The 21832-nt window shown below is 44.7% G+C and overlaps 1 protein-coding gene across 1 annotated transcript in view; it reads left to right on the plus strand.

The window, feature by feature from the left end:
• The window catches only part of dnah9 (dynein, axonemal, heavy chain 9), a 591107-nt gene that overhangs the window by 126230 nt on the left and 443045 nt on the right, over positions 1-21832 (plus strand). The window contains exons 27-28 of the mRNA XM_078225415.1: positions 3624-3780; positions 9392-9496. Coding sequence (XP_078081541.1) covers positions 3624-3780; positions 9392-9496 — 262 coding nt within the window. The remainder of the gene's footprint in view (positions 1-3623; positions 3781-9391; positions 9497-21832) is intronic.

A 21832-nucleotide genomic window follows, 5' to 3' on the forward strand; every position in this document is an offset into this window, starting at 1 on the left:
ATGCCTTCATGAGTTTCCTGTTTTATCATTGGTTTAACCAGAGATGAGAATGGCTTCTCCTGAATTTTTCAGGCATTTTATTTATCCTTCTACTGTTAGGTTCGCTCTTTTTTGGTGCAATTGTGACTTGTATTGAGGTTTAAGTGTGGACTTGATGCCAGCTTTTCAGTTACAAAGTTAAAGTTCTTTTTAACTTTAATCTCGGTAGCAAGTGTTGTAAACTGCACACCTACATAGTGTAGGAGAGAGGCATCATGGACAACACTGAGGCTCTCCTTAGTCAATACACACCTACATCCCTGGAAATGGTCACTTTAAAGTGATCAGCGATGGCATGGTGGCACAGTGATTAGCTCTGCTGCTTCACTTCGCCAGGGACCTGGGTTCGATTCCAGCCTTGGGTCACTGTCTGTGTGGAGTTGTATTCTCCCCATATCTGCGTGGGTTTCCTCCGGGTGCTCTGGTTTCCTCCCACGGTCCAAAAATGTGCAAGTGAGGTGGTTTGGCATGCTAAATTGCCACTTAGTGTCCAAAGATGTGTAGATTAGAGAGATTAGTGGGCTAAATATGTGGGGTTACAGGGATAGGTCCTGGGTGGGATACTGAGCCAGTGAAGACTCAATGGGCCAAATGGCCTCTTTGTGCACTGCCGGGATTCTATGATTAGCCATGGTAAATGTGTGGGTTACAGGGATGGGCGGAGTGGAGCGCCTCGGTAAGATGCTCTTTTGGAGAGTTGGTGCAGATTTGAAGGGCTGAATGGCCTTCTTGTGTCACTGTTGGGATTCTATGATTCTCTATTGCCTTTAAATATTGCTGAAAAGAGAGACCTATTTCTGAAGCCTTTCATCTTATACTGATCAGGACAAACGCAAGAATACCAAATTTCAGACGATTTCAACAATTTGTACTGCAGGGGAAAAGGATGCTACATGTGATATATATTCATTTGCAGGGCCCCATTCTCTGCAAACAAAAGGAATATGTTTAAACCTTGAGCCTTTGTTGAATTACCCAGGAGTTTGGGGAGCCTATTGCAACTGTGTTTGTAATTGGTCACCTAGTTCTGGAGAGAAACAGATCAGGAGCAGAAACATGCCATAAATGACTAAATGCAGCAATATTGACATTGCTGGTAAGCAGCTTGAGACAATGACCATTTTCAACAGAAAGGTAATGATACCCATCACCAAGGTCAAGTGTGCATTTCTTCAATTGATTTTCATTGCACAGTGGTCAGATCCGAAAGCAACACATCAGAAACTCAACCAGATATTTGCTGGGAATACATAGTGAGAATAGCCACTATTGTTGTACCGTACCTGGTGGAGGAACAGCTGGATGCTGAGTGGTTACATCAGAAGGAAATTACCTGAAGATTTGGTTCTGTTGTGATTTCAGCAAAGTTTGCCTATATCAGAGTTACATATTGAAGGATTTAAAAGTAGACTTTTTGTTTTCTCTTCCCCTCTTGCTCTTTATCACAAGATAAATAAGGAAGAGTGAAGCCATTTGTCCCAATTTAGCTCATCCATCTTAAAAACCTTGCAGCCTCCCGTTTCCCATCCACCTGTATCTTGAATGAATCTAAAGGTTTTTACCTCTACTACCATTCTATTTTTTGCATAAAATAATTATTTCTAAATTTGTCTTTTATCTGCTTTTGCCCATTTAAACTTTGAATATTGCTGAAAAAAGAGCGTGTCCCTATTAATTAGAGTAACATGCATGGTAAATGGAAGCAGGAGTAGACCATTCGGCCCTTCCAGCCTGCTCTGCCATTCATTGTGACCATAGCTGATCATCAAATTCGAAACCCTGATCCATAGATTCACCATAATCTGGGTGAAGAAATTTCTTCGAGCCTCAATCCGAAAAGGTTTAACCCTTATCCTCAAACTATGACCCCTAGTTCTGGACTCCCCAACCATCGGGAGCATTCTTTCTGAATCTACATGTCTAATCTGCTTGAATTTTATATGTTTGTATGTGATTCCCCTCTCACTCTTCTAAACTCCAATGCATATAACCCTAACTGACTTAGTTTCTTTTCATATGACAGACCTGCCATCCCAGGAATCAGCCAGGTAAACCTTCGCTGCCCTCCCTCTATAGCAAGGACAATCTTCTTCAGATAAGGACACAAAAACTTTGCACAATACTCTGTGGCCTCACCAATGCCCTATGCAATTACAATACAACATTTCTATTCCTATTCTCAAATCCTCTCGCTATGAACATGTCATTTGCTGCCTTTACTCCCTGCGCGCTTAACTTTCAGTGACTGATGCACAAGGACACCAAGGTCTCGCTGAGTATCCACCTCTCTCAATTTACACCCACTCAAATCATCATCTGCCTTCTTATTTTTGCTACTGAAGTGGATAACCTCCCAGTTATCCACACTTGCTGAACAATATGCATTCTTTTTGTATAGTACAAATTTGTTATTTTCCCTGACATTGATATTCTTGCAATTTGTTTTGATGAATGCAAAATGAGAACATAAGAACATAAGAAATAGGAGCAGGAGTAGGCCATCTAGCCCCTCGAGCCTGCCCCGCCATTCAATAAGATCATGGCTGATCTGACGTGGATCAGTACCACTTACCCGCCTGATCCCCATAACCCTTAATTCCCTTACCGATCAGGAATCCATCCATCCGCGCTTTAAACATATTCAGCGAGGTAGCCTCCACCACCTCAGTGGGCAGAGAATTCCAGAGATTCACCACCTTCTGGGAGAAGAAGTTCCTCCTCAACTCTGTCTTAAACCGACCCCCCTTTATTTTGAGGCTGTGTCCTCTAGTTTTAACTTCCTTACTAAGTGGAAAGAATCTCTCCGCCTCCACCCTATCCAGCCCCCGCATTATCTTATAAGTCTCCATAAGATCCCCCCTCATCCTTCTAAACTCCAACGAGTACAAACCCAATCTCCTCAGCCTCTCCTCATAATCCAAACCCCTCATCTACGGTATCAACCTGGTGAACCTTCTCTGCACTCCCTCCAATGCCAATATATCCTTCCTCATATAAGGGGACCAATACTGCACACAGTATTCCAGCTGCGGCCTCACCAATGCCCTGTACAGGTGCATCAAGACATCCCTGCTTTTATATTCTATCCCCCTCGCAATATAGGCCAACATCCCATTTGCCTTCTTGATCACCTGTTGTACCTGCAGACTGGGCTTTTGCGTCTCATGCACAAGGACCCCCAGGTCCCTTTGCACGGTAGCATGTTTTAATTTGTTTCCATTGAGATAGTAATCCCATTTGTTATTATTTCCTCCAAAGTGTATAACCTCGCATTTCTCAATGTTATACTCCATTTGCCATATCCTCGCCCACTCACTCAGCCTGTCCAAATCTCTCTGCAGATCTTCTCCGTCCTCCACACGATTCACTTTTCCACTTAGAAGCTTTGACAAAGTCTTTTTTTCAGCAAAGCTCAAGTTCTGTATGACCAAAGAGCCATTTGAACCTCGCTGAAAATCTTTGTGTTGACACAGAATGCTATCTGTCTGCTTTGCAGTGTTGGAAAGATTTGGTCTTGCTGCTCTTGTGGTCTTCCCCCTTTCTCACAACTTGTGTGTGTTCTTTATTTCTTTGACTGATTTCAGATGTTACATCACTTTGACCCAGTCTCTGCACCTGACAATGAGTGGAGCCCCGGCTGGGCCTGCAGGAACAGGAAAGACCGAAACCACAAAGGACTTGGGCCGAGCACTGGGAATCATGGTCTATGTATTCAACTGCTCCGAACAGATGGATTACAAGGTATTGGATCCCCACTTTAGTTTCACAGAAAATCTCTCACATTTATAGAACTGTTATCCAATGGTTAGGAAGTTTATCTCTCGCTGTTTTCATTGATCTATCCTCTTCAGTTTATCATTCTGGCATTGATTTTTACTACCATGCTCCATGTTAAATTTGCACACTGAGTGTCAATTTACCAGACTGGGGAGAAAGATTTGTGAGTGATTCTGCAAAGGGTGAAACATACCCTCCTTTATTGAGTGTCTGGGGTTGGGGGGAGGGGGGGGGGGGAGCGGAGGGTGTGTGTGTGTATCCTCATTTACATTCACTTTGTGTCCCCCCCCCTCCACCCCAGGAGTATAAATCTCTGCTGATTCTCTTTGCTCTTAGCAAAGGATAATCCAGACTCAAAACGTTGACTCCATTCTCTCCCCAGAGATGCTGTCAGACCTGCTGAGATTTTTCAGCATTTTCTGTTCCCATTCTTCCATGATTGCTCTATTCCCATCTTCCTCGCGATCCAGTTCCTGGTGGGATTGTGATCGGTCTTTACTGGAACCTCACTGCAGGGTTTCAGCTGTAGTTGATCAATGTGAATATGGGGGAATTGCAGTCAAACTCCAGAATGGTTATCCTAACTTATGATTTCCTCGCTGGGTTTTTATAATTATGCTGCTTCCCCCAAGCCTCATTCACAATCTGGATCATTGTGATTAACTGCCACATATTCTCAGTGTAAATCACACCTTCATGTGAGTTTATAACCTAGCAATGTGTTTTACTCACCAGTTAAAGGGATCATTTGGCACTTGGATGTGAGACAAATGTTACTCTATTTAAAGCAGTGATCATGAGTCAGAAATAATGTGTGAAAAATCCACCTCACTCTGGACTGATCCCCATCCTCTGTACCAGTGCAGTGCATGAACGATGACTTGGACACTAACTCAGCCCTTGCCTGACTCTCTGTAGGTGTTAGGTAGCAAGGAGGCATACCTGCCTCTTTTAAAATACTGCCTTTATTTTTCACCGTGAGACTGCTGGAGATTAGATAGGTATGTATCCCTGACACCCTGTCAGGCATGAGGAGAGGAGTTGTTTGGAACATATTTAGGGGTTAAATAAATCACTCCACTCTGTGGCAGTGGCCATAGCAATGACTGGCAGCTGCACTGCTGCGGAATGCTTGCTGGAGAGGGATATTTACATGTGTTGCTCTTGGTAAAAACTGAGCTAGGTTTACAGTTTTGCAAATAAATCTAAAACCATTGAGCACAAACTATTTCAGCCTACAAATTGATTATGTTACTGCTAAATTCTTAATCCCGTAAACCAATTATTTGAAACCTTTTTCCAATGTGAGCTGTGTGAGATTATTCCGGAGTTTGTGCCGTGGTGCATATGGGTAAGGTGTAATCTGCCTTGATAATGATCCAGTGGGGAGGACACACTCCCTCAAATCAAGTTGTTTGGAATCCTATTATTCTTGCGTCAGATGGCATAAAGACAGGTGCTTTTTGCTGGAATGCTTGAAGTGTCTGTAAAATGTAAGTCTGAGTGAATCGTACAGTCTGAAAGCCTCAGTGGATCAAACAGCTAAGTGCTAATCAAGTATCCAACTCGTTGTTAAGCAAAAACATTCGTGTTCATCCACTGAAACTGAAAGTACTGACTTCCACCCAGATTATCAATACAGCTCCTGTCTCTCCTCGGCTGTCCAAAATAATTATATGGCTACATCATATACTTAAAGCTTCACATATATTTTGACAATGCAGTAGCCGTTTGTCATAATACCTGTGATATCTTTTGGCACAATCTATCAGTCGAGTCAGGCATTATGTGGTGAACAGGCTGCTGTGAACATGAACTTGTTAAATCGGAATTAGCAGAGCAGTGTTGCCATGGTAATCTGAGTCTTGATATACACCAGAATGTAAGAAAATAAGCTGTTTAATAGCAGTTTTGGGAAAAGTAATCTGTGACATTTTTAAGCTTGTTATTATAACAGGCATTCTGCAATTTATTTTACACTGGTTAATATCTTTGTTAATTTGGAATACACAGAATTTCATGCGAACATGTGAAATGTTCATGTGTTACTGTCACGCAGCATATTCCTAAGCACTTGTTTCTCCACTGAGGAGAGATGAAGATACAGTTAGCAGCATGGTCATGTTATTGTGTTGACTTATTAAAAGTTTATTAGTATCACAAGTAGGCTTACATTAACACTGCAATGAAGTTACTGTGAAAATCCCCTAGTCGCCACACTCTGGCACCTGTTCGGGTACACTGAGGGGGAATTTAGCATGGCCAATGCATCTAACTAGCACGTCTTTCGGACTGTGGGAGGAAACTGGAGTGCCCGGAGGAAACCCATGCAGGCACGGGGAGAATGTGCAGACTCCGCACAGATAGTGACTCAAGCCAGGAATCGAACCCGGGTCCCTGGTGCTGTGAGGCAGCAGTGCTAACCACTGTGCCGCCACCTATTGTCACTGTAATCCAAATGCCTGTTCTTTAAATCATATTTACAACTTTAAAAATACAAAACTTTTATTTCTATCACATATTTAATGTAAGAGCGAAGCGGAAGCATTTTTGGAGTGCGCTCAAAAATGTTCCCTTAGCTAACAATATTCTTTTTAATGTACCTTGTTTCTTATTCTAAACTAAACTCAGGGGCAAGAAATTTGCAGCTTCCCGCCATGGCGGGTTTCTCAGTATCAGTGGTGGGTCGCAATTGGTTGACTGGTTCCTTGCGGTGTGGCCTGTGAGCAACGCAAATGGCCCTTTACCTCGGTGGGACTGGAAGATTCGCCAGTAACTAATGGCGAACCACCTCCACCAAAGAGAAATCCTGGCCCCAAATCATTATCCTGGTTAAACTACTTGTATCGTTCAAGTTGCAGCTTCAGGAACATTTCTTCTTGGCAGATTAGATGAAATTTAACCCAAGACTTTCTAATTCATCTTTGCACCAGCTGTTATGTTTGCGTCTTATTATGAAATTATAATCAGACCATGTCTAGCCGATATAACAGTGTAACTGTAACTGTGACACCAAGGTTGGAATCTTACCACCATTCATGCCGACAGGATTTTCCCATCCCGCCATAGTGAACGGAGATTTGGCTAGCCGCCAAATTCTCCGACTTCACTGCAGCTGGAGCGTGACATGGATGGCCGGTAAGATCGCGCCCCAAGAATTTGCATTTAACTAGCTCCTTTCCTGACCTCAGGGCTTCCCAATGTGCTTTTCAGCAAATGAAGTACTTTGGAAGTGCTGCCACTGTTGTAATATGAGAAATGTAGCAGCCACTTTTATGCCCAGCATGGTCCCACAAACCGCAAAGTGATAATGACCAGTCAATTTGTTTCGATTGAAGGATGAATATTAACTGAAACACCGGGAGAACTCTCCTGCTCCTCTTCGAATAGTGCTTTTCTGTCGCATTTACCGGGGCAGAGGGGAGGCCTTGGTTTAATATCACATCTGAAAAATGACACCTGGGACTGTGTGGTACTCGCTCAGTACTGCACTGAGGCATCAGCCGAGATTGAGGGATAGAATGGGGGTAGAAACCACACCAAAGGCATGTTTTTAGTTGGTGTGAGGCAACCTGCCATTGACCAGTGGCGGGAACTTCTGGCCCCGCCGCTGTCAATAGGATTCGCAATTGAATCCACCCCATGCTGCTGGGAAACCCACGGTGGGGTGTGTCTGAGTCGAGACTGGAAGATCCCACTGGCAGGAAGGGTGGGAAAATCCCACTCAACGCTACCAACAGGGCCATAACTGACATCGTAATTGTGGTTAACTAGGGTGTGTGGGTGTGTTGGAGCGAGGGGTGAGAGGGTAGGGGCACGAGGTAATGCTTTGGGTTAAAATAACTCTTTCAATTTCAATTAATATTATTTTTGGACTGTCAAGTGTCCATGGAGCAATCCCTTTGAATCCAGAGTCTAGTGAACTTATCCCGCAGCTCAATACTCTCCTTGCAGGATTGATGCATGCAACAAAACAGCACATAAAACATTCTAGGGAAAGAAGAGATGAATTAAAATTGCATAGATATGGTGACTTTCATCCTTGTGACAGGTCAAAGCAATGCGTTAAACATCCAGGTAATCTGCTATTTGCTGAGGAATTAATGCTGGCTTGGATACCAAGAAAACTCCCTGCACTTCTTTCACAAGTGTGGAATTTCATGTGTCTAACTGGGACCTTACTTTAATATCTCATTAAAAGGTGGCACCTTTGACAATGCAGCAATTGTTCAATATTGCACTAATGTACAGCCCTAGGTTATTTACTGAAACAGTGAAATAGATTTTAAAACTTCACAATCAATCCAATTACATTTTCCTTAGCATAGAATAATAGTGATGCAATACAGAAGGAGGCCATTCTACCGTCATGCCTATGTTGGCTCTCAAAGCTTTCCAATTTGTCCCCTCTGCTGCTGCTCTCCCTATTGCCCTGAACACTTTTCTCCCCCTTCCAACTACTTAACCTTCTGCAAGTTACAATTTAATATCTTTCCATTAATCTTTGAAGCAGTACATTCTAGATCGCAGCAAATCACTGCCTTAAAAAAGGTTTCCTCATGTCGTCTCTGGTTTTCTTTCCAATCACCTTAAATTGATGTTCTCTGGTTACTGACACTTTTGCCGTTTTATGCGGCTTATCCTGATTTATGCGGCTTATCCTGATTTTCTCGCGATTTTGAACAACTTTATCAAATATTTTCATAACCTTCTCTGCTCTAAGGAGTACAATCAAACTACTCCGGTCTTGCCACATAATTGAAATCCCTTAACTCTGATACCATCCAAGCAAATCCCATTTGCATCCTCTCTCAGACCTTCAAATCCTCCTTAAAGTGTGAGGCCCAGGATTAGATGCATTTCCGCAGCTGAGGCCTAACCAGTGGTTAGAAAAGGTTTAGCAAAACCTCCTTGCTTTGGTACTCTTTGCCTCCATGGGCGGCACAGTGGTTAGCACTGCTGCCTCACAGCACCAGGGACCCGGGCTCGATTCCAGGCTTGGGTCACTGTCTGTGCAGAGTCTGCACCTTCTCCCTGTGTTTGTGTGGGTTTCCTCAGAGTGCTCCAGTTTCCTCCCACAGTCAGAAAGACGTGCAGGTTAGGTGCATTGGCCATGCTAAATTCTCCCTCAGTGTACCCAAAGTGTGGTGACTAGGGGATTTTCACAGTAACTTCATTGCAGTGTTAATGTAAACCTACTTGTGACACTAATAAAATAAACTTTATTAATAAAGTCAAGGATTGTATTCATATTTTGGTATTTCCTGCATTTGGTATGCAGGAAAGTGCCATTGAGGCCATGATTGGATCAGCCATGATCTTAGTGAATGGCGGAGCAGGCTCAATGGGCTGAATGGCCTACTCCTGCTCCTAATTCATAAGGATTACATTTGAATTTTTAACAGTCTTCACAACTGGTGCTGCCACCTTCAAAGATTTGTTGGCATATCTCTGTAACTGTTCCTGCACCCTCTTTAAAATTGTATAATTTAGTTTATGATGCCTTTCCTCGTTATTACTGCCAAAAAGTTTCACTTCGTAATATTGATTCTTTTGGGGGTTTTTTCTCCGACAGTCCTGTGGCAATATCTACAAGGGACTGGCGCAGACTGGTGCCTGGGGCTGTTTCGATGAGTTCAACAGGATTTGTGTTGAGGTGCTCTCCGTGGTAGCTGTGCAGGTGAGTTGAGGCTCTTTGTTCCATGGAATCACAGAACAATACTGCACAGAAGGAGGCTACTCGGCCCATTGTGACTATGCCAGCCCTTTGAAAGAACCATCCAATTTCTCATACTTTCCTGCCCTTTGTGCAAAGCCCTGCAATCCTCTCTCCTTCAGGTATTAATCTAATTGCTTTTCAAATGTTACGATTCAATCTGTTGGTACCACCCTGCATGTATCCCTGGCCCACACTCCCATTTAATTCTCATGATATTCATCAGTCGAGTACAACAGTCACGGTTGAGTTGTTTCGAGGTGGTACCCATATAGTTTTAATCTAGAACCAAATATTACAGCACAAATCATGTTTCTAACTCCCTCTGTAACTGCCTGACTCTGTGCTGAATATATGACTCGATATTCTCTAGGAGTTAGCAGCCAGCAGCAATAGAACAATAGTGCCCTGTGTTGTAAGATTGAGTTAAAGCACAATGTCAACTCATCCAGTATGCAATGAGCAGATTTTCTCTATCTTAAGTTAATATTTTATAGTGCCTCACGAGTATATTTTTGCAACATGACACATTCAGAGTAATGAAATGCCAAGCTAACTCTGTGAAAGTCAAATTTTTTTGTGTCATTTTATTCAAGGGAGAAATAGAACGGTGTATTCTTTTAATTCTCACTCTCTTGCCTGAGGGAACCTTCAAGGTGCAATGGATGGATGTATTCTGCTTTACGTAATGTAGTCTCGTGCACCATTACCAATTTGCCTTCATTAGAGATGCCTAGCTCTTTTGCTGTAACGTGCTCGGGCCAAATCCAGACAAATTATTTGTATACCTGAAGGGTCATAAATAATTTATTTTGGCGCACAGGCCTTGAGTTTAAAGCTCTCCTTGTTCTGAAAGATTGCAAAGGTGGCACGGTAGCACAGTGGTCTGCACTGCTGCTTCACAGCACCAAGCACCTGGGTTCGATTCTTGACTGAATGTCACTGTGCCACCATTTCCATCGGTTCTGTCCTGCCGGTGGGACAGAACACAGACGAGAGATGGTGTCTGGAATTTACCTGTAAAGTATAATTCCGTGAGCATTACTGTCGGGCTGTTTGTTTGACTAGACTGTGAGATGCCTCTCCCAATTTTGGCACAAGTCCCACATGTTAGTAAGGAGGACTTTGCAGGATTGACAGGGCTGAGTTTGCTGCTGTCATTTCCAGTACCGAGGCCATTCAGTTTTAGAAGTTTTAGAATCATACAGTGCAGAAGGAGGCCACTCAGTTCAGCGAGTCCGCACTGGCCAGTCCCCCTGACACCTAAGGAGCAATTTATAATGGCCAATCAACCTAACCCGCACATCTTTGGAGTGTGGGAGGAAACCGGAGCACTCGGAGGAAACCCACGCAGACATGGGGAGAATATGCAGACTCCGCACAGACAGTGACCCAAGGCTGGAATTGAACCCAGGTCCCTGGCGCTGTGAGGCAGCAGCGCTAAGCACTGTGCCCTGGAGAAGGAAGCACAAATAGACTAAGGCAATGTGAAGAACTTGTGTTGGGTGAACATTGCCATAGTTACACTGCTGGCTTCCAATGAAGCAAGCTCAGACTTGAAGGGTGACCTATCTCCAGTTACCAGTTGCTAATCGTCAACAAGTGTAAGACCTAGAAAATCAGTGATGGCATTGTTACTGATGTTATTCTTTCTGATTCAGCCTCCTTCAGAAAGTCTCCTGCTGTCTGCTGTTTTACCAACTCCAAATAGTAACAAATGAGATATTGATTGTTTCAAAAGTTATGACTCATCCATCTTGACTTTTAGAAGCTGCAGGAATGTTTGTGCAGAAAATAGATTTGAACCTTATTTTGTATGAGGTGCCCTTTTGGGTGATATTTTCAAATATGATAACCCAGGCTTCAAAATATTAACAATTTAATTTCATACTTTAATGACCAAACTGACCTTTAGGACCTTTCAGTCCCCACTGTTAGTCTGGATGAAACCCTGATCAGAGACATCTACCAACAGTTTGAACATCCAGTAATATTCCCTAAACTGGAATAGTTTCATGCCACCACAGAAGGAGAGGTCGACCAGCGGAATGGGGGAGATCGATACTTGGGGTACAACATGGCACAGTGACTTCTCAAATCTCGACTTGTGGCAGCTTTGCCAAAATGCTGCTAAGATCTAAGATCCAATTGAGGCACTGTCTTCAATGTCTTAACAATGCCAATGGCCGAGAAATCGTTCCTCGTCTTTAACAAGATGAAAAGGGACACTAACCAGAGTAAATCAGCCCACGTATGCACACGGCCATTCAAACTGGTATTCTTTTCACCCCTTTAACATTTTTAAAATTCATTTATGGGACATGAGCGTTGCTGGCTAGCCAGCATTTATTGCCCATCCCTAGTTACCTGAGGGCAATTGCTGTGGCTCTAGAGTCACATGTAGGCCAGACCAGATAAAGATGGCAGATTTCCTTCCGAAAGGACTTTAGTGAACCAGATGAGTTTTTCCGACAATCGTCAATGGTTTCATGGTCATCAGTAGATTCCTAATTCCAGATTTTTTTTATTGAATTCAAATCCCACCATCTGCTGTGGCAGGATTTGAAACCGGGCCCCCAGAACATTAACTGAGTTTCTGGATTGGCAGTGGAACGATAATACCAGTTAGTTTATAAATGGCACAGTGGTTAGCACTGCTGCCTCACAGAGCCAGGGACCTGAGTTCAATTCCGTCCTTGGGTGACTGTCTGTGTGGGGTTTGCACATTCTCCCCATGCCTGCGTGGGTTTCCACTGGGTGTTCCAGTTTCCTCCCACACTCCAATGATGTAGAAGTTAGCTGGATTGACCATGGTAAGTGTGCAGGGTTATGGGGATAGGGCGGGGAATGGGCCTGGGTAAGAGGCTCTTACGGAGACTCGGTGCAGAATATCACATTAGAGCACCAATAATACTTGTGGTCATCACTTGCCTGCAGTGGGAGCCCCGAACATCTTCAAGTTCATAGAAATAAGGTGTCAGCAGGCAGGTTCTGTGCTACCTCATACCAGTATGTGGACTGAACATCATCTAAACCCCCATCCGCACATCAGTCATAGAATCCCTACAATGCAGAAGGAGGACATTCGGCCCATCGAGTTTGCATCTTCTCTCCAACAGATTATCTTATCCAGGCTCACCCCCCCTGCCCTATCCCCATAACCGCACACGTTTATCCTGCTAATCCCCCTAACCTACACATCTTGGAATGCAAAGGGGCAATTTAGCATGGCCAATCCACCTAACCTGCACATCTTTGGAGTGTGGGAGGTAAATGGAGCACCCGAACAAAACCCACGCAGACGCGGGAGAATGTGCAAACTCCACACAGTCACCCAAGGCCAGAATTGAACCTGGGTGCCTGTGTTGAGGTCTCTCCGTGGTAGATGTGCAGGTGAGTTGAGGGTCTTTGTTCCATGGAATCAAAGAACGATACTGCACAGAAGGGGGCTACTCGGCCCATTGTGACTATGCCAGCTCTTTGAAAGAACCATCCAATTTGTCACACTTTCCTGCCCTTTGTGCAAAACCCTGTAATCCTCTCCCCTTCAGGTATTAACCCAATTGCATTTCAAATGTTACAATTCAATCTGTTGGTACTACCCTACTTGTGTCCCTGGCCCACATACCATTTGACCCTGACCCTCATGATATTCAGCTGTCGAGTACACCAACCACGGTTGATTTATTATCAGGTGGTACCCATATAGTTTAATCTGGATACAAGTATTACAGCACAAACCATGTTTCTAACTCTCTCTCTAACTGCCTGACTCTGTGCTGGAAGATTGAAGCGACGGCACTGCTGCCCCACAGCGCCAGGCACCCGAGTAATTGACACTTCCACTCTGGGGGGAAAAAACCTCTGACTATGCACCCTGTCTATTCCTCTCATAATTTTGTAGACCTCTATCGGGTCTCCCCTCAGCCTCCGTTTTTCCGGTGTAAACAATCCTAGTTTATTCAACCTCTCCTCATAGTCAACACCCTCGAGACCAGGCAACATCCTGGTGAACCTTTTTTGCACCCTCTCCAAAGCTTCCCTGTCCTTCTGGTAGTGTGGTAACCGGAACTGCACTCAATATTCCAAATGTGGCCTAACCAAGGTTTTATATAGCTGCAACATGATTTCCCAACTCCTGTGCTCAGTGGCCCGGCCGATGTAGGCAAGCATGCCACATGCCTTCTTAATCACCTTGGCCACTTGTGTTGTCACTTTTAGGGAACTGTGGAACTGCATGCCCAGATCCCTCCGGATGTTAATGTTCCTAAGGATTCTGCCATTTACAGTAGAATTTGCACTTAATTTGAACCTCCAAAATGTTTCACCTCGCATTTGTCCAGATTAAACTCCATCTGCCATTTCTGTGCCCAAGTCTCCAATCTATCTATATCCTGTTGGATCCTCCAACAATCCCCGGCAGTATCAGCAACTCCACTACTCTTTGGGCCCGATTTTACTGTCGTGTTGCACCCGTTTTTGGTCGCAAAAACTTGGTAAAGTAGGGCGTGAGGCAAATAGCGCAATCCGCACCAGTTCCCCCTTTACCATTTACATGCATTTAAATTGACTTAATGGGCTACATGCCCAACTTTACAGGCACTTCCCCCTTTACCACTGCGTTCGCCCATCCGGAATCGGCACGACGTAGACATGCTCCATATAAGTCCGATTTGGGAACTCCATCAGTGAGGGTTAGTGGGGAGGTAAGCGCCTAGCGTTGGACGGCTCTCTGCTTCAGATCGGTGGCGGGGGGAGGGGTGGAGGTGGGTCCGCTGCCACTCTGCCTGAGATCGATGGGTGGGGGAAGGGGGGTCTGCTCTGCCTGAGATCAGTGGGGGGGAAGGGGGGAGGTTCGCTGCCACTCTGCCTGAGATCAGTGGAGGGGAAAGGGGAGGGTGGATCACTCTGCCTGAGATCAGTGAGGGGGGAAGGGCCTGTGATCAATCTGGGTGACGGAGGGGGTGGGTGGATAATGGGGTCAGTAATGTTGGGGGGGGGGGGTCGGGCAATGTCTGTGGGGGCCAGGAGGAAGCATTATCCGGCCCGGTAGGGATGTGGCGGGGAGCAGTTTTCTATCATTTGTTTTTTCTGCGCATGCGCAGTTGGAGGCACCGATTGGAGCTGCAGGGTTTCGGGCACATTAAGCCCCGCCCACAGGCTTCTGCAGCACAATTCAGACTCGCTGATATTTTTTCAGGCAGTGTGTGTATGGGAGCACCTAAGAACGGGTCTAAAAGTTGGATCTGAAACACTCCCAGTTTCAAGTCCACCCAGCACTTAGAATCAAAATGGTAAGATAGGGCCCTTCATGTCATCCGCGAACTTACTAATCAGATCACCCACGTTTTCCTCCAGATCATTTATATATACTACAAACAACAGAGGACCCAGCACTGATCCCTGCAGAACACCACGAGCTATAGATCTCCATTCTGAAAAACACCACCGCTACTCTGTCTTCTATCACCAAGACAGTTCTGTATCCATCTAGCCAGCCTATCCAAATCCCATGTGATTTTAGTTTTTGTACCATTCTGCCATGTGGGACCTTGTCAAATGCCTTACTAAAGCCCATATAAACTACATCCATAGCCCTTCCCTTATCAATTATCTTTGTCACATCTTCAAAGAATGTAATGAAGTTGGTGAGACAAGACCTTCCCCGTACAAAACGATGCTGCCTGTCACTAACTAGTCCATTTTCTTCAAATGTGCAAACATCCTTTCCCATGGAGTAAAGAGCTGAATTCCAGAGATGATTTGAGAGTGACTGTTCTTTACATCAAGGCAACATTTGACATTGCTTCCACAAACATTCAATCTCTCCACCACCAATGCACAATAGCAGCTGTGTGTACCATCTACAAAATTCACTGCAGAACTCACCAAGGCTCCTTAGACAGCACCTTCCAAACCCATGAACACTACCATCTAGAAGGACAGGGGCAGCAGATCCATGGGAACGCCACCACCTAGAAGTTCCCCAGCAGGTCAGCCACCATCCTGACTTGGAAATATATCACTGTTCCTTCACTGTCTCTGGTCAAAATCCTGGAATTCCATCTCTAAGAGCACTGTGGGTGTACCTACCATCAGCTCTCTAACTATCCTCATCACTATTGGCTACTTTGCCAAGTTTCACTTCACCTGTAAATGCTGTTCCCTAACCTGAGTCGAGGTAGGTTATAAATATTGAATATAGTCATGGACCCAGAAATAATCCTTGGGGACTCCATTGCAAGCTACAAACATCCATCCACCACCATTTTATCAGTACCGCCACTTGTTGCTCAATTCCATGGGTTTCTGTCTTTTTAACAAACTTCTTCTGAAAGATCATTTATACTGCTATCGACTGCACTCTCTTAATAAACCTTCTCCTTTATCGTATCAAAGAACTCAATCAAGTTGATCAGATACAATTTGCCTTGAATAATTCCATACTAGCTCGCCTTGAGTAATCCACATGTTTCCAAATGAAAGTTTTGTCTGTCTCTCTAATAATGGTTTCCAATAACATTCCCCCTCTGCTTTCTGGAATAGCTCTAAGACAATCGTAAACCTTCCTTCCTCTCAGACAATAGTTAACCATTAACATAGAACAATAAGAAGTCTCACAACACCAGGTTAAAACCCAACAGGTTTATTTGGCAGCACAAGCTTTTGGAGCACTGCTCCTTCATTAGGTGAGTGGGAGATGTGTTCACAAACAGGGCATAAACAGACACAATTTACAAGATAATGGTTGGAATGCGAGTCTTTACAGGCAATCAAGTCTTAAAGGTACAGACAATGTGAGTGGAGAGAGGGCCAAGCACAAGTTAAAGAGATGTGGATTGTCTTCAGCCAGGACAGTTAGTGAGATTTTGCAAGCCCAGGCAAGTCGTGGGGGTTACAGATCATGTTTCATGAACCCAAGATCCCAGTTGAAGCTGTCCTCATGTGTGCTGAACTTGGCTATCAGTTTCTGCTCAGCGATCCTGTGTTGTCGTGTGGCATGAAGGCTGCCTTGGAGAACGCTTACCTGAAGATCAGAGGCTGAATGCCCGTGACCGCTGAAGTCTTCCCCGACTGGAAGGGAACACTCCTGCCTGGTGATTGATGAGTGGTGTTCATTCATCCGTTGTCGTAGCGTCACGGATAACCTCACGATGCTCCACTTCTCCAGCTTCCACCCTAAACACGTTAAAGAAGCCATCCCCTATGGACAAGCCCTCCATATACATCTGCTCAGATGAGGAGGATCGCAACAGACACCCACAGACGCTGAAAGACGCTCTCATAAGAACAGGATATGGTGCTCGACTCATCGATCGACAGTTCCGACGTGCCACAGCGAAAAATCGCACCAATCTCCACAGAGGACAAACACGGGACATGGCAGACAGAGTACCCTTCGTCGTCCAGTACTTCCCCAGAGCGGAGAAGCTATGACATCTTCTCCGGAGCCTTCAACATGTCATCGATGAAGACGAGCGTCTCGCCAAGGCCATCCCCACACCCCCACTTCTTGCGTTTAAACTACCGCACAACCTCAAACAGACCATTGTCCGCAGCAAACTACCCAGCCTTCAGGAGAACAGTGACCATGATACCACACAACCCTGCCACAGCAACTTCTGCAAGACAAGCCAGATCATCGACACGGCTGCCATCATCTCACGTGAGAACACCATCCACCAGGTACACGGTACTCTTGCGACTCGGCCAACATTGTCGACCTGATACACTGCAAGAAAGGATGTCCTGGGGCATGTTACATTGGGGAGACCATGCAGACGCTACGACAACGGATGAATGAACACTACTCGACAATCACCAGGCAGGAGTGTTCTCTTCCTGTGGGGGAACACTTTAGCAGTCACGGGCATTCAGCCTCTGATCTTCGGGTAAGCGTTCTCCAAGGCGGCCTTCACGCCACACGACAACACAGAATCGCTGAGCAGAAACTGATAGCCAAGTTCCGCACACATGAGGACAGCCTCAACCAGGATCTTGGGTTCATGTCACACCATCTGTAACCCCCACGACTTGCCTGGGCTTGCAAAATCTCACTAACTGTCCCGTCTGGAGACAATACACACCACTTTAACCTGTGCTTAACCCTCTCTCCACTCACATTGTCTGTACCTTTAAGACTTGATTACCTGTTAAGACTTGCATTCCAACCATTATTTTGTAAATTGAGTTTGTGGCTTTATATGCCCTGCTTGTGAACACAACTCCCACTCACCTGATGAAGAGGCAGTGCTCCAAAAGCTTGTGCTGCCAAATAAACCTGTTGTACTTTAACCTGGTGTTGTGAGACTTCTTACTGTGCTTACCCCAGTCTAACGCCGGCATCTCCACATCATCATTATTATAGAAACCCTACAGTGCAGGAGGAGGCCATTTGGCCCATCGAGTCTGCACCGACAACAATCCCACCCAGGCCCCATCCCCATAATCCCTCATATTTACCTCGCTAATCCCTCTAAACTACACATCCCAGGACACTAAGGGGCAATTTAGCATGGCCAATGCACCTAACCAGCACGTCATTTGGACTGTGGGAGGAAACCGGAACACCCGGAGGAAACCCACACAGAGACCCAAGCTGGGAATTGAACCCGGGTCCCTGGAGCTGTGAGGCAGCAGTGCTTGCCACCGTGCCGCCCCTTTTTTCCAGTTTTTTTAATATTCCTGTTTCCAGTGAGAATTGAAATATTGTGACCAATACGTCTGCTACTTCAATCTTTTAGGAAGGATTTTCGGCTTCCCACGCTATCTTCCCAACTTGCCACACTGATGGACCAGTGGGGCGAGCCGGTCAGATAGCGCCCTTTAAGTTTCAGCCTGCTTCCAAATTCTTCCAAGTTTGAGCGTGCAATCTACCGCAGATTAATTCGAAAGAACTTGACTCATTCCTTTCCTGTGAAGGATTTTTTTAAAAATGGTGACGGTAACATGACACGCCAAATATAAAGAAAATGAAAGAAAATTCAGTTTTATATTTTACACAACAGAAGTTAAGAATCGGAGTTTCATCTCAAGTGATGAGGTGATGAATGTGTTCTTCCTGCCCCTGAACCACAGTGAGATGTGCCAGCTGTCCTCATTTTATTAAGAGCTACTTCATTATGCTTCAATTGTATATTGTAAATATTGCTATGTGTTTCCAAGTGTTTTCAGTTATCCTGGAATGATAACTGTTGATAACTACAAATGGGGAAAAAGGCAAAAATGAAACCAATGCTGAAGAATTGTGCCTGGTTTTGCTTTTGTTCAGGTTTTCTTTTTGCTATTATTCCAATTCAGTTCAATCTCATTTGCTTGCTGATGTTATCATTTTAACCATCAAGGTTGAAGATTGGGAAAGGAATTGAGGTAAATCAGAATGGGAGAGCGAACAGGAGCCTGGGGACCCATCGAGTTGATGGAAAACAATTGGAGGATGATCATTCTAAATTTACCGAGCTGTAAATAACAATGAGTTGCACTGAAGTAAAGAAAATTGTGAGGTCAAGTTAACTGTAAATTGCACCTTCCCCTTTTGGCAGCATACCTGGTGCAATAGTGAGCATTGCTTTGTGAATTTGATTCCTCTGCTCCTAGCGTTTTCTGGTTTCTTTTGCGCTAAGTAACAGGAAATTAATTGAGTGAGAAGCATGGTTTATAACCGCGATGAATGGAGAGAGATTGAGGCAAGAGAAAAGCAGTAGCACAGTTGTAATTTGAGATTAGGCAGAGATGGCAGCAAAACAGAATTCCGAAGAGGTCACAGCATGACTGGAAGTAAGCAATGACAGCCCCTTGTTCACTAAGTTTTAAAGTTTATTTATTTGTGTCACAAGTAGGCTTACATTAACACTGCAGTGAAGTTGTGAAAATCCCCGAGTCGCCACACTCCGGCGCCTGTTCGGGTACACTGAGGGAGAATTTAGCATGGCCAATCCACCTCACCAGCACATCTTTTGGACTGTGGGAGGAAACCAGAGGAAACCCACGCAGACACGGGGAGAACGTGCAGACTCCACACAGTGATGCAAGTCGGGAATCGAACTCGGGTCCCTGGCATGTGAGGCAGCAGTACTAACCATTGTGCCACTGTGCAGATGATCTTCTGCTGATATTCTTTCAGCTTCAGTTCCATGTCATTTGATCATCACAGATGCCGATTGATCATCACTGATGCCGATTGACTGCTTTTAATTGCTTTGAAGGCAAATAAATTGACGTGGTTTGAGCGCTGTGTGACTTCATTCAATCGCTCTTTGATGTCAAATGATGACTGACAGGTTATTTGGAATGCAGATCATTGCAAATGAGTGCAGATGAACACTGTTGAGCGCAGAATGATGTCAAAACTTTCTGATAGGGGAGTTAGAGTGTATAGTTAGGATCGGTGGAATGGTGAGGAGCATGGAAGAAGCACAATCAAATCAGGGAAGAATGGATCATGAGAGACCCTCAGAGAACAGAAGTAAAGCAGGAGTAAAACTCAAGAAGAATGAATTGAGACAGAACTAATGCCTGTAAAGTTGAGCAAAGCAAGTCTTAATTGTTTTAAGTACTCCAAGAACTTTGAGTTTTGTTTATTGAAGTGCCAAAGAAGGAAGATGCCAAGACAGTGTCAAGATTTGAAATGCACGTTGTAACTCATGGCCGTATCTGTAAGATGACTGCTGATTGTGCAGTGTGGCCCCACCGATTTATAGAGGCAACACTATTAAAGATAGAATGATGACTGAGCTGTCAATTTATTGTCAGCCCTATCTTTGCAATGATGTTCAGAAATGATTTCCTCGGCCCTATATTTGACAGTGAATTGAATGTTGTATAATAAATCAAAGTGATATCTAGCAGCACTGCTGACTGTGCATGAAGAGTTTCTGATTTACATTGGCAGCAGATTTATTACGATCATTGATACGAATTACTGCATAATATTGAATCAAAATGAAGCTACTTTGATGTTATAGAAAACGAGGCCCTCCCTTGATCAATAATGAACTCACCACTTTGAAGAAAGTGAGGTGATACGGAAGTGCTTGGATGTGTTGTGAGAGCTGTTTGCTTGTACAACGCTGACTAAAAGCGATAACGTCACCACGCAGCGCTGTCATGCTGCAATTCAGCCCCTGCAGCCAGCACAAGCTCAGTGCAATGGTGATCAAAACCAGCACTAACAGTTGTTGCAATCCCAGTAAGGCGATGGCCGAGTGGTATTATCGCTAGACTATTAATCCAGAAACTCAGCTAATGTTCTGGGGACCAGGGTTCGAATCCCGCCACGGCAGATGGTGGAATTTGAATTCAATAAAAATGTATGGAATTAAGAATCTATGACCATGAAACCTTTGTTGATTGTCAGAAAAACCCATCTGATTTGCTAATGTCCTTTAGAGAAGAAAATCTGCCGTCCTTACCTGGTCTGGCCTACATGTGACTTCAGAGCCACAGTAATGTGCTCCAGCAATTGCCCTCTGATCCCTCTGACATGGCCAAGCAAGGGCAACTATGGATGGGCAATAAATGTTCCAACTGGACGGGTAGATCCCAGAATGGAACCCTGCTCAAAAGACTAACTTTTTTTCATGAAGTATGGAGGCACAGAGTCACAGGACCGCTAATTAGTTTTAACAACAAGAAAAAAACCATGCCGAATTCTCCAACTCTTCATGCCAATGGGATCCTCTGGTCCTGCCGATGGCACACCCCCTGCCATGCGTTTAACAGCGGCATGGGGTGGATTCAATGGGAAATCCCATTGGCAGCAGCAGGACTGCAAGGCCTTGCCACCGGCGAATGGCAAGCTACCTACAAGCTGCGGGGAGATCAAAGAATCCCCCTATGATGTATTAAACATGGAAAAAATTGGATTGTGATACAACACCCCTTTAGTCCCCCCTTCATTTAACAAATACACACAGATTTTAGAATAAAATGGATAATGACATATATCTTGAGCTACAATATAGCTTGAACAAAGAACAACAAACAAAACAAAGAACAAAGAACAGTACAGCACAGGAAACAGGCCCTTCGGCCCTCCAAGCCTGTGCCGCTCCTTGGTCCAACTAGACCAATCGTTTGTATCCCTCCATTCCCAGGCTGCTCATGTGACTATCCAGGTAAGTCTTAAACGATGTCAGCGTGCCTGCCTCCACCACCCTACTTGGCAGCGCATTCCAGGCCCCCACCACCCTCTGTGTAAAAAACGTCCCTCTGATGTCTGAGTTATACTTCGCCCCTCTCAGCTTGAGCCCGTGACCCCTCGTGATCGTCACCTCCGACCTGGGAAAAAGCTTCCCACTG

Source organism: Mustelus asterias, chromosome 12 (genome assembly GCF_964213995.1).
Source record: "Mustelus asterias chromosome 12, sMusAst1.hap1.1, whole genome shotgun sequence".
NCBI classification, from domain to species: domain Eukaryota; kingdom Metazoa; phylum Chordata; class Chondrichthyes; order Carcharhiniformes; family Triakidae; genus Mustelus; species Mustelus asterias.